Raw genomic sequence first — 12223 nt, 5'->3', positions numbered from 1 at the left:
TTTAAGTTATTTAGAGAACCCTGTCAAAAGTTTTTAAACACGTAATAAAAAAGAATTGGTTCTAACTCTTTTTAAATAGGTTACTTTTTAGGGTTTTTTTTTTCCTGGAAAGCAAAAAACACTTGGCAATCCAGTTTCCTCTCTTCTCCTTCACTATTTACATTTTATATCATTACATTTGCCGCTATCGTGTTTTACTAGACATGTGCTTACTGTTGATGAGCCAACAAAGGCATTATGTAAGCAGATTAGCGCTTATTAAAAGTAAGGGCCTCATTTTTTTCTAGTAGGCTGACAAATTGAGCAGGACTAACCATCACCAAGTGCAGATAGTGCAATCACACCCACTCCACCCCAGTTTTCAGAGGTGTCTCTGTGGAAGCAAGGTTAAAGTGCAAGCAAATTTCACTACTATTTTGATGTTTATAGAGAGTAATATGATCTCAGGCCTGCCACAATGGAGTTATCAAGATCTAATTGCCAAGATTATTAAAAATGAGTAGTGACTGCGGGTGCTTCAATTTCTGGATGTCCTCACTGAATTTTGAAGGTGTCTGATTTTCATGAAGTGCTGAATACCCACCACTTGTAAAATAGTCTCCTTTTTAAGGGACATCAAACTAGACACCCAAAAACTGAAGCACTTAAAATCATTGGTCTCTTGAAAAATCGTTGAAGAATATTCTTCAGCACAGTAATAATCTTGTTCATGTCTTCCTCCTTTATGTTTTTACATAAATTTTAGTGCTTGTGAAAGGTGTCACATCGAGAGCTCTGGAAACTGATTTTTGGTGCAACTATTTTAAGACATTTCAATATAAATTTCTCATGCTCATATTACAAAGCCACACACAGAAAATATACACAAGACGACAAGAGGCCCAAGGGTACAAAGATGTTCACTTAGAAATGAACAAAATGAATGTTTCCTCTTTTCCTTTTTAAAAAAAGTCCTTAATAGTATCTTCCCAGTATTATGGGACAATTTTGTTTCCTCACCTGTAAATTGGTCTTCACTTATATATATATATATATATATATACACACACACAATTTGCCAATCTTGGCATTGCTGGGAAGTCTTGAGCATGGCTCTTGTAACTGAGGTGGCTCTCTAGAAGATTCTTGGAATCCAGTTCCCAGTCTAAATAGGCAGTGGGTACTTCATATTACCAGTAGATTCTTCTAAAGCTTAAGCATCCACATCTAACAGTAATTTCCTATCAACAACAAACAGTAACTTTAAGAAGGGAATAAAGGATTGGTGGATTGTTATATATGAGAAAACCAATTTACAGGTAAGGAACAAATTGTCCCATTTCTCACACCATATGCAATCCACCAATCCTGGCACTGCTGGGAATTAGTAAATTGTAAAGAAGAGAATGAGGGAGGGATCTAGGAAGGAAACGAAATATCTTGACTGAAATGAAAAACTAAATTCACAGGGAGTACACATTCCAGAATGGTTCACAGGACCCCTTTTGTAAGGAATGGACCGCAGGAGAAGTTCCTTAACAGATATATCTTCAAGTTCATTTCTCCTCTGGGCTAAAGGTAATTGTAACAAGAAAAGTTAGTTTGATGCTCTGGATAAAGTTAGCAGTTCCCTAACAGCTCAAAAAAGCTCAGAAGTTCCTCAAATAGAAGTTGCAACAAGGCCTGCAAAACCAGACTGCATTTCCAACTGTGTATGGGAAAGCACAAAGGTAGTCCGATCCTTTAGATTGCATGAAGAAATCTAGAAATACAGGGGTGAGACTTCAGTAGATTTTTCCTTAGAGATCCTCCAAGCTCCTTGTGCCACTGTCTAAACCTGAAATTTTGCTGGAACCTTTTCTCAAAAACAGATAAATATAAAGGCAGTCCCTTGACTGAGCTTTTGTTACAGCTGATGCCAGGCTTCAAATATGGATCAGATACATTGGTAAGTCTTAGTTCTAATATTTTATCTACTTTCAGGATACTGCCCAGCAAAAGTCCAAAAGTCTCAGCCTCTCGTTTCCCAGCTGAAAGGGACAAGAAGCTTAGGTTCGGGAGTTTGGTTGGACCCCATGGTCAGGATGTTTTTTGGCTATGGGAAGAATTTAAGCAGGTTCCAGGGACTTCTCCTTGAGACAGACCAACAAAAGACAATTTTGCCTTGGGTCAGTCTGGCCCAATCTGACTTCTCTGTCATTATTAAACATCATTGCCAAGAGGAGGAATGTATAGGAGAGCATGCTTGATCACTTTAAGGAGAAGATGTCTATTTTCCAGGTTGCCTTCTCCCAGTGCCTGAACCAGTACACATTAGAACTGCTGTTATAAGATGCAAATAAAGTATATTTTTGGGGAGTTCCAGAGCTCTAAGATCTTGAAGAAAACCTGCCTGCCTGTTCATCAATTAGTCCAGAGACACTCCCATACATAGTTGATCGTCTATTATCTTCCTTTAGCCCTATGTCAGAACCCTCATGAAGCACCTTTCTTCAGAAGCTGAATGCCTTTGTCTGATAGGGAAGGTAATAGCTGTCTAGTTACAGCACTTCACAAGGACCATTCTGATTCCCAGTGAAAAACAAATTTCTTCAGGAAAAACCTAGTGGCCCAGAATTCCAAGCAGCTGATACTGTACGGAACTTCCTTCTTGCACATGGTACATGAGGAAGCCCAGCTGACTAACCCAGCCCCTCTCAGCTTGCATTCATGAAGATCATGATTACGTCAGAAACAGGCTTCCTTTAGTGCAAGCTCTTGGGAGAAGAGTCCACCACCTGAGGAAATGAATTACTTGTGTTGGAATGGTGGTATGCAGGTATATGGTCTCTCCTTAGCAGTCCCATACCAAAACAAAGCCTGGAGAGGGGGAGAATTAATGATGGGTTGATAGGATACCAGAATGCATAGAAGATATAGAATCTAACAAATGGTTATGACCGGGTTGGACTGAACTCTTTAGTTTGTGGGACCTCTGATCTATGAGAACCACCTTGCTGAGGTGAATGTGAGGTTGAGTGCCTAGGAGGACCATGTCTCAGAAAAGTAAGAGAGCTCTTATAGTCCACCATAAACCCATGGTCTGAAAGAAGAGAGAGCACTTGTCCATAAGTATCTGGAAGAAAGGAGATCTCACATAAGCAGGTTGTTCAAGCTATGGAAAACAAGGATTCCTTCCCCCCCCCCCACTGAAGCTGGCACCATTATCAACAGGATTTTTTAGAAGATTTTTAGAGCTAAGAAAAGATCAAAGGACAAAACAATGTACTAATAATGTAAGTATCAATAACAAAACAAATGAATAGAATGAGCCATATAGACTGGAATAAGGAGGTAAACTTTAATGTATCCCGTGAGAGGCTGAAATGAATTTAGTCAGAAGGAGACAAATTCAATGATGTAGCCCTTTGACAATCACAAAGCATTGGTCCTGATTTTCATCTGGGCCAGTAAAAAACAAAACAGTTACTGACCTTTTGTAACTGCTGTTCTTCGAGATGTGTTGCACATGTCCATTCCAATGTAGGTGTGCACACGCCCTGACACAGTTGCCAGAATTTTTCCTTGGTGGTATCTGTTAGGTCAGCTCTAGCGCCCCCTGGAGCCGTGTGCTCATAGCGCCGGTATAATGGGCCCTGCTGAGCCCACGCCCTTCAGTTGCTTTTTCCCAAACCACTCCAAGATGGGGGATGGTGGGTGGGCCTTGGAATGAACATGTGCAACACATCTCAAAGAACAAGAGTTACAAAAGGTCAGTAACTGTTTTGTTTTCGAGTGCTTGCACATGTCCATTCCAGTGTAGATGACTCACAGGCAGGTGCACTGGAGGTGGGCTCAGAGCTTAAGGACAAGCAGACTGCAACACTGCGTGACCAAAGTAGGCCTCATCTCTGGCTTCTTGAGTGATGGCATAGTGTGCTGAGAACGTGTGCACTGAGGACCAGGCCCCAGCCCTGCAGATATGCTGAATAGAAACTTGATCCTGGAAAGTCACTGAACAGGCCTGAGACCTTGTGGAATGAGCAGTCAGGTTCGGCAGAGGGGGAGCCCCCACGAGGTCATAACATGCCCGCATACATGATGTGCTCTGAGACAAAATCCTCTGAGCAGAGAGGGGAGCCCTTTCATTTTCTCTGCTACAGCTATGAAGAACTGCAGTGATCTGCGGAACAGTTTGGTCCTATGAATATAAAATGCCAGAGCTCATCTGACATCCAAGGAATGGAGACGTTCCTCCCTATCTGCATGCAGCTAAAGATAGAATACTGGTAGGAAAATTGGTTGGTTGCAGCAGAATTGAGAGGAGGAACTTTGGATGCAGGTGTAGCTTCGCTTTATATTTGAAGAAAACTGTATACAGGGGTCCGAGGTGAGGACTCGGATCTCTGAAACTCTCCTGGCTGACATAATGGCCACCAAAAAGGCCACCTTCCAAGCGAAGTGCAACAGTGAGCATGTTGCTAGTGGCTCAAAGGGCGGGCTCGTCAGTTTTGACGAGACAAGGTCTAGGTCCCGGGGGGAGGATATCAGCTCCTTTATCTGAGGGAACACCCTCTCCATCCTTTTGAGAAAACGAATTACCATCTTGTGAAAGAAAACTGACCTACTGTTGACCTTCAGATGAAAGGCTGAATTAGCTGCCATGTGGACCTTGATTGAAGAAAAAGCTAGGGCTTGCTGCTTCAAAAACAGGAGATATTCCAGAACAAGCTGCACTGAGGACTGCATAGGTAGAATACCAGGCTTGGAAGACCAGATGGGGAATCATTTCCACTTCGCCAGGTATGTCGCCCAAGTGGAAGGTTTTCTGCTGCCCAGTAGCACTTTACGAACCTGCTCTGAGCAAGCCTGGTCTTCAGGGTTCAGCCATGAAGGTTCCAGGCCGTCAATGAAGAGAGCTGAGGTTCAGGTGGAGCAGCTGGCCATGGTCCTGTATGATTAAGTCTGGGTGCAGTGGGAGCTGGATTGGGACTTTCACTGAAAGGTTTATGAGGGTGGTGAACCTCAGTGCTGTCTGGGCCATAAAGATGATTTGTGTTTGGTCCTGCTTGATCTTCGAAAGAACCTTGTGAATTAACAGTGGGGGAGAGAAAGAGGGAAAGCATAGAACAGGTAAGTCGTTCATGCTAACAGGAAGGCGTCTGTAAGAGACCCAGGGCTGGGTCCCCTCAGGGAGCAGAACTGCTGGCATTTCCTGTTGTCATGGGGTGCAAACAAGTGTATATGGGAACTACCCCACTTTTAGAAGATGTCCATTGAGATATCCAGGAGAAGGGACCACTCAGTGAGGGGAGAAGGACCTGCTGAGGCGATCTGAGAGCTGGTTCTGTGCACCTGGTAGTGAGATGATTGGATGAGCCTGAAGGAAGCTTATCAAAATTGAGAAGGGGTTCTCCTGAAGCAGGGCCTTTGCCTGCAAAGAGTCAAGAACTGCCCCGATGAACTCTATTCTTTCAATGGGGATAAAAATATACTTCTGGTCATTTATTAATAGTCCCAAAGCCGGGAAGGTCGATTGTACAAGATCGATGTCGGGCTCCCCCTGAGTTCTGGCCCGACCCTTGATCAGTCAATCGTCAAGATACGGGAAAATGTGAACTCCCCTTCTTCTGAGAAAAGCCACTACTACTGCAGTACACTTGGTGAAGACCCACAGGGGAGCTGATAGGCCAAATGGCAGAACCATGAATTGGTAATGGGTCTGGTTTATAACAAATCTTAGAAACCTTCTGTGTCCTTGGAAAATTGATATGTGGAAGTATGTGTCTTTCAAGTTGAGGGTGGTATAACAGTCCCCTGGATCCAGTGAAGGGATGATGGAGGCCAAGGAGACCATGCAGAACTTCAACTTCTTGAGATAGTAGTTGAGCTGTCACAGAGCTAGGATCAGTCTGAGACGCCCCCCACCCGCCCCTCCCCGGCTTTTGGGATCAGGAAGTAGCGGGAATAGACCCCGTTTCCTCTTAGTTGATGCAGAACTTCTTCCACGGCCCCCATCCGAAGAAGGGATTGGACTTCTTGATCCAATAGTTGTGTGTGAGAAGAGTCCCTGGAGAGGGGCGGGGAGGGTGGGTGGGAAGGTGGGGTTGACAAAAATCGGAAGGTATACCCGAATTCTTCTGTATTTAGGACCCAGAGGTCTGAGGTAATGTGGTTCCAGGCACTCAGGAAATGGGACAGACTGTTGGGAAAAACAGGGGTAAGTGGATCCTGAAGTGAAGGGTGCTTCAAAGGGACAGACTGCAACGGCATGAATGCCTTGTTCTTTCTCCTCCTCTGGAGAAGTCTGGGCAGTTGAAAGAAGAAAAGCCCAGATCTCTGGGGCCTATAATGTCTTCTAGATGCTGCAGGTGAATACAGGCCCAGGGATTTCAAAGTTGCCTTATAGTCGTAAGGGCTATAAAGCATCTGCAAATTAGCACCTGTTTGCTTCAAATGGAAGGTCCTGGAGCGTCTGCTGCACTTCCTGAGGAAACCCAGAGGATTGTAACCACAAGCTCCTGCACACAGTGACAGCTCTGGCCATTGATCTGGCTGCGGAATCGGCGGCGTCCAAGGCTGCCTGCAGGGAGGCCCGGGCCACTGTCTTTTCTTCTACAAGGGAAGAGAACTCCTGCCTGGCACCCTGGGGAACCATGTCCTTAAATTTTTGCATTGCTTCCCACATGTTAAAAACATAGCGACCTAGCAAGGCTTGCTGGTTCACTATGCAGAGCTGCACTCTCCCTGTGGAGCAGGCTTTCCTGCCAAACAAGTCCAGCTTTTTGGGACCCTTCGCCTTAGGTGTGTGCCCTGCTTGACCTTGATGGTCCGTATCATTAGCAGCTACCACCACTAAGGACCCAGGGGAAGGGGGAGAGAATAGGAATTTGCAGCCCTTAGCAGGCACAAAATATTTTTGCTCCACCGGTTTAGCTGTTGGCGGGAGAGAGGCGGGGATCTGCCAGAGAGCCTTAACGGGCTCCATGATTGCCTCATTAAGGGGAAGAGCCACTCCGGAGGGGCCTGCCACTGCCAAAATGTCCAGAAGGCCATGTGCGGTCTCTGCCACCACCTCCGCCTGGATGCTCAAATTCAAGGCCACCTGCTTTAATAAGTCCTGGTGGGCCTTGGGGTCATCCTGGGGTGGGGATACCCTGGTAGCCACCAGCGCCTCATCTGGGGAAGAAGAGGAGGAGGCGGGTAAGGACTTTGCTCTTTCCTCTGTGTCAGCAGTGACCTGAGGGACATGCTCCAGCAGCTTGGTACCGGGCTCAGTATTGGGCTCAACAGCAGAGTCCAGGTCTGGTGTCTTGCAGCACGGAATCAGAGGTGCCCTACCCTCTGAGGCTACCGAATAAGAATGCCTTGAGATGGTGCCCTGGCCTGGCAGAAACCCCAATAGGTTCCAAAAAGGCTACTGCATCGGTGCCTGTCCCCATTGTCCATGTGTTTGGAGACACCACTGCACTAGATGGCCCAGTAATTGTAGGACTGGCGCAGGGAGTAGCATGGGCGGTCCCAGCAGTGGGAAAAATAGGACCTCACCTCCGACCGTGATGAGGAAGATGAGGGGACCATGGAGGTGCAGATCCTCCCGGTGCCAGTGAGCAGTTCTGTGGGGACACCCAGGGTGACGCAAGTAGAGGGGGTTTACCCCTGGAGAGTGGTCTCAGTGCCATCTGGAGGCTGGGGGAGGCTCTTTGCACTCGACAACACTGAGTCCTGGATGTCAGGGGATCCTGGTACCGGCAGCATGAGCAAGTCCCTAGCTGCCACATACACCTCCAGAGTGGACAGTACAGCAAACTGTCTGGTATGCTGCCTGCTGGAGGATGGTGCATCCCTCGACGGGGTATGTGGAACCAGAGTCGGTGTCAGTGCTGATGGTGGGGGCTGCAGCAGTGCCAGAGAGGGAGATCGGCATGACATGAGTCTCGCACTATTCCTGTCCCCTTGCCTGCTCCCTTTCGGTATCAGGGAGCAACTTTTGTCTCAGTACTTGTGGTGCCTCTTCTTGGGCAAGGAGGAGCAGTACCGAGAGACTATATTGGCGGGAGACGCTCTCCACACCAACTCAGAGGTACTCAGTGCAGAGTCTGATTGCGGCTCCGATGCTGGCCTCAGGGCTGCCTTCATCAGGAGGACCTTCAGTCTCGTTGCCTGGTCTTTCTGGGTGCGGGGCTTGAACTCCCTGCAGATCTGACAGCGATCCTTCCTGTGAGCTTCCCCTAAATACTTTAGGCAACTGGAGTGCAGGTCGTTCAAGGTCATCGACTTGCTACAGGAAGAGCAGGGCTTAAAGTCTGGTGACCAAGGGAGGCATACCTTGTCACCGGGGAGTGGACAAGCCTCTTCAATAAGTCTAGAGGTGTTTGGTTACAAAAGATTACTAAAACTATTTTCAAACTAACCAGCTACTATAACTATATATACACACGCAACAAATGAGAGGAAACCACCTGAAAAGATTGCCGAAGCAACGAGGGAAGTTCCAGCAACCATTACGGGTGGTAAGAAGGAACTGAAGGGCGTGAGCTCAGCAGGGCCCCTTATACCTGGCGTTATTAGCACACAGTACCAGGGGGTGCTAGAGCCAACCTGACGAATACCACTAAGGGAAAAATATTCCAGCAACTGTGCTCAGGGCACACACACCCCTACATTGGAATGAACACGTGCAAGCACTCGAAGAACATAGATTTAGTCTCTCCTTGATGGGCAGAAGTGGGGTGTGAGCCAACCACTCTTCATTGTTGCTTGACAGAAGCATGGGGTTTGAAAGCCTGCACTTCTGGAAAGAGCATCTAGAATAGTAACCTCTGGGTCTGCTCTGAAAAGAGAGAAAAGATACTTTGAGTGAAAGGCAAATCTGCCTAAATCTGGTTTTGGGATTTTTTCCTTGTTCACCCAAGGAAACTCAAGCTCATTCAGATCTGAGGATTCCTCAATGGTGATGTATAGGATCTCCTCCAAAGAACATACCACCTGTGAAGTGAGCTTGAATCATGGTCAATTGAAATATTGTTTATATGTGGAATACAGCACAGAACTCAAATAGCATATATCATCATAGAGACCTTTAAGAAACGTTTTACCTTCCCAGTATGGTTTCTACATTTTACTGAAGGCTTTTAGGTAAGACAATGAGGCTCTAGAAGTAACCAGACAGATCAAAGCCACAATATGGGCTGTAGAATAGCAATCCTAATTCCTTGAAAATGGATTCAAGCTTTCAATATCAAAAGGTCTCGAGGGGTGGACAACATGCTTCAGGTAGCATCCCTATTGGCTTTATTTTCAGAAGCCCGGGGAAACAGGGAAAAAAGAAAATTTTCAAGCCTTTAATGACAAGACACCAACTAAGGTAAGGTGCTCAGTTCATATCTGAATCTAATTCACAAAAGCTTACAACCTTCTGAGGTTTTAGTCTTTTTCCCCCCAGACATTTTTGCCTTTGAATCTCTGGAGAAGTGTGGTGCGTACTAAAGGAGAAGGCCCTTGAAAACCCAGAGGAACAGTGTCCAGAAATTAAAAAGAATCCTGGCAGGACCTTACACTGGAGAGTCCTGGGAAATAGGGAAAAACATTGCCTTTGCCCAAAAACATAACTAAGGTAGCTATTAATTCATATATCCAATTCCTGTCACTGTACTATCTGGGGAACATGGGGGCTCAAGAACCTGGAGCACAATAAAAATTCTTGGGAAGAGGAAAAGAAAGGCAATGCTAAAAGGGAGTAGACAGAAGCCCAAGGCAATGAAGAAGGAATCAGACCATTATTTAAAAAGAGAATCAAAAAGGAAGGAATTCCAGAAGTGGAGTAGGGACTACTTGACTCCTTCTTAGTCTTGCCCTCATGGGACATCTTTGGAATCATTGCTGAGTGGGGGCGTTGCTAGTTTAGCAAGCTGAGGCATAGCTGTTGACAGCATAGGAAAAAGGAGCATAATATGTGTGCAAGTGGTGAAGGAGTGGACTAGCAAAGCTGCTTTCATTGGCTAACAGTGGAGACCTTTTGTGGGTGGGTATTTCTGTTGGTGGATCTTAAGGCCAGTGAGGGAAGAAAGACACAAAAGGAAGAGCATAAAAATGTTCCCATTTAATAACAGTAGTAAAGGGGGCCTCCTAATAGGTCTGAGGGAGAAAGCTGCTGCAGAAGCCGTGTAACTAGGAGCATGTTGAGGAGCCACCTTCTAATAAAAGGCTGTATATTCACTTTCAAGAATCTTCTAGAGAGAACTGCATCAGTGATAACAGCCATGGGGTGGGACTTCCCAGCAGTGCCAGGATTGGTGGAATGAGTGTATGAGAATATTTTCTTGTTTGATGTATTACAAGATTTAATATTGCTTAATACACTAAAGTTGAAATTGGAATATTGCATTAAAACACTTTAAAACACTTTTATTGAGTAGCAAAAAGACACTTTACAGCAAATATAGATGTTTTCCATTAGACATCAATTTAAGATTATATCCTGAAAGTGTACGTGTACACTTCTATAGAATTCAGTACATCTGATAACATCAAAATATTTTTCATTCATATATGCTTTCTTTCCAATGCGCTTCACAACCTACATACATGTTGACAGAGGTCAACATAGATATTTTGTATATTTTAAATATATACAGGGTACATGTAACTAGAATTTAGAATACAAGAATGTAATAAAAATACAGGGCCTCTGAAATGATGCCACTTCTAGGATGGAGGACAAAAAGCAATCATACAGCATTCTGAATGCCAATAGCGGTGGATGGAGATTTTTGGACAAAGGCAAGGAGCACAGGGCAAACCCATACTGTTCTGAAAAGTGAAAGAAGAGCTTTCATGCAGAACAGTCAGAATCTTGGTTTTCAAGGGCTCCTCTGAATCACAGGACAAGATACTTATGTGTGCTGTTAAGATTTGACATTAGAAAAGATCATCTTTTCCCCTTGAATATAAGAAATCAGTAGTTGAGCTCAGAGGCACGTACCTATAAATTTCAATTATTTGAAGAGCTAGAGGGGCAGAGCTAAAATTTGAAAACTTGGAATTTCAAAAAATCAGAATTCCATCTGGGGAACCCATTCACATTTCAGATAACTGGAGCTTGGATAACCGTGGTTTACGTATACATCTGACGGACACAGTGGCCTCACAATAACAATTATCAGCTTTTTGTTTGAGATTTTAATGAAGTATTATTAAATTTGCTACAAATTTGCAAGAAACTACTAACCTACCATCTGTACACTTTTTTCCAGTTCCTGAGGAATTGCAAATGTTGATGAAGGAGCCTGAGTTAGAGGCCATGCGCCAGCCTGGAGGGGGGGAGGGTGGGGGAGAAAAAAAATTAGCATTCCAACATGTTAAACATATTAAAATGAGCTCCAAGGAGCATATACACTAAACAAAATCTTCCTCTTAAGAAATGGTCCTATAGTTCAAGTCAAGATATAAGACATACGAGTTAGAAAAGGAGTTGTATGACTCACTAAAATGCATACTGTTGTGATGCCTTTGCTCTAGGTAAGAAAACTGTTAAGGCCTTTGTTTCTATCTTACCATTATGCAGTATAGAGAGTAGACTATCTTTCAAAAAAGCGAGGAATAATAGGCTGTTTTATATCATCAGGATTGTTAAACAGTGATATCAAATTTATAAGTTGTCAATTTCAGTCTGAGAAATATTCATATTAGTTAGATTTTAGATAATAGTTTATTTGTTATGGAAATACAAGAAACCAATATAAACAACTGAACAGCAATAATTTATTCATTAGTACCTGTAGAACATATATCTGAAAACTAATTCCCAAATCTATAATGGCATCCTGGTTTTTGATAAAATTGTTGAATTTATTGTTGAGATCAGCACTAACGCTCATGTCTGTATACATTCGATGGAGCTTGCTGGTAAACTCATAACCACAGGCTTGCTGTAATGAAATATTTAAATACATATCATAGGTAAGGTAATTATTTTAATATATTAGACACATTTATTTTAAAAAAATTAAATTATGAATACATCCACAAAACAGTACTGATTTATAGATTTCTATATTGCTAATACCCTGTCATCTATAGTCAATATTGCCTTCATATGTAAAATTATATAACCTGTCTTAAGAGGGTTGCTTTTCTACACAATTTATTTCTATTTGTCCATGCCCAATACTAACTTACAAAACTGAAAATTTCGAATGGACTGCGTTAGTTTTGCTCACTGACTGGTACTACAATTATGGAAATATGGATCAAGTGGCACATT

At 43.9% G+C, this 12223-nt stretch overlaps 1 protein-coding gene across 3 annotated transcripts in view; it reads right to left on the bottom strand.

Moving 5' to 3' along the window:
• Nucleotides 1-1087: 1087 nt before the first annotated feature.
• CUL2 (cullin 2) overlaps nt 1088-12223 on the bottom strand; it is a 76601-nt gene continuing 65465 nt past the window's right edge. For 2 of the 3 annotated variants that reach the window (XM_026652063.2, XM_026652062.2), the window contains exons 15-17: nt 11736-11888; nt 11193-11270; nt 1088-1220 (exon numbers count right to left, since the gene is read on the bottom strand). In XM_026652063.2, coding sequence (XP_026507848.1) covers nt 1170-1220; nt 11193-11270; nt 11736-11888 — 282 coding nt within the window. In that variant the 3' untranslated portion in view covers nt 1088-1169. The remainder of the gene's footprint in view (nt 1221-11192; nt 11271-11735; nt 11889-12223) is intronic. The other variant, XM_026652064.2, reaches the window with a different exon arrangement.

This window comes from Terrapene carolina, unplaced genomic scaffold (assembly GCF_002925995.2).
Source record: "Terrapene carolina triunguis isolate 2854851 unplaced genomic scaffold, T_m_triunguis-2.0 Scaffold111, whole genome shotgun sequence".
NCBI lineage: Eukaryota > Metazoa > Chordata > Testudines > Emydidae > Terrapene > Terrapene triunguis.
Note: the sequence above shows the minus strand (reverse complement) of the source record. Positions and strands in the feature narration are given on the sequence as shown.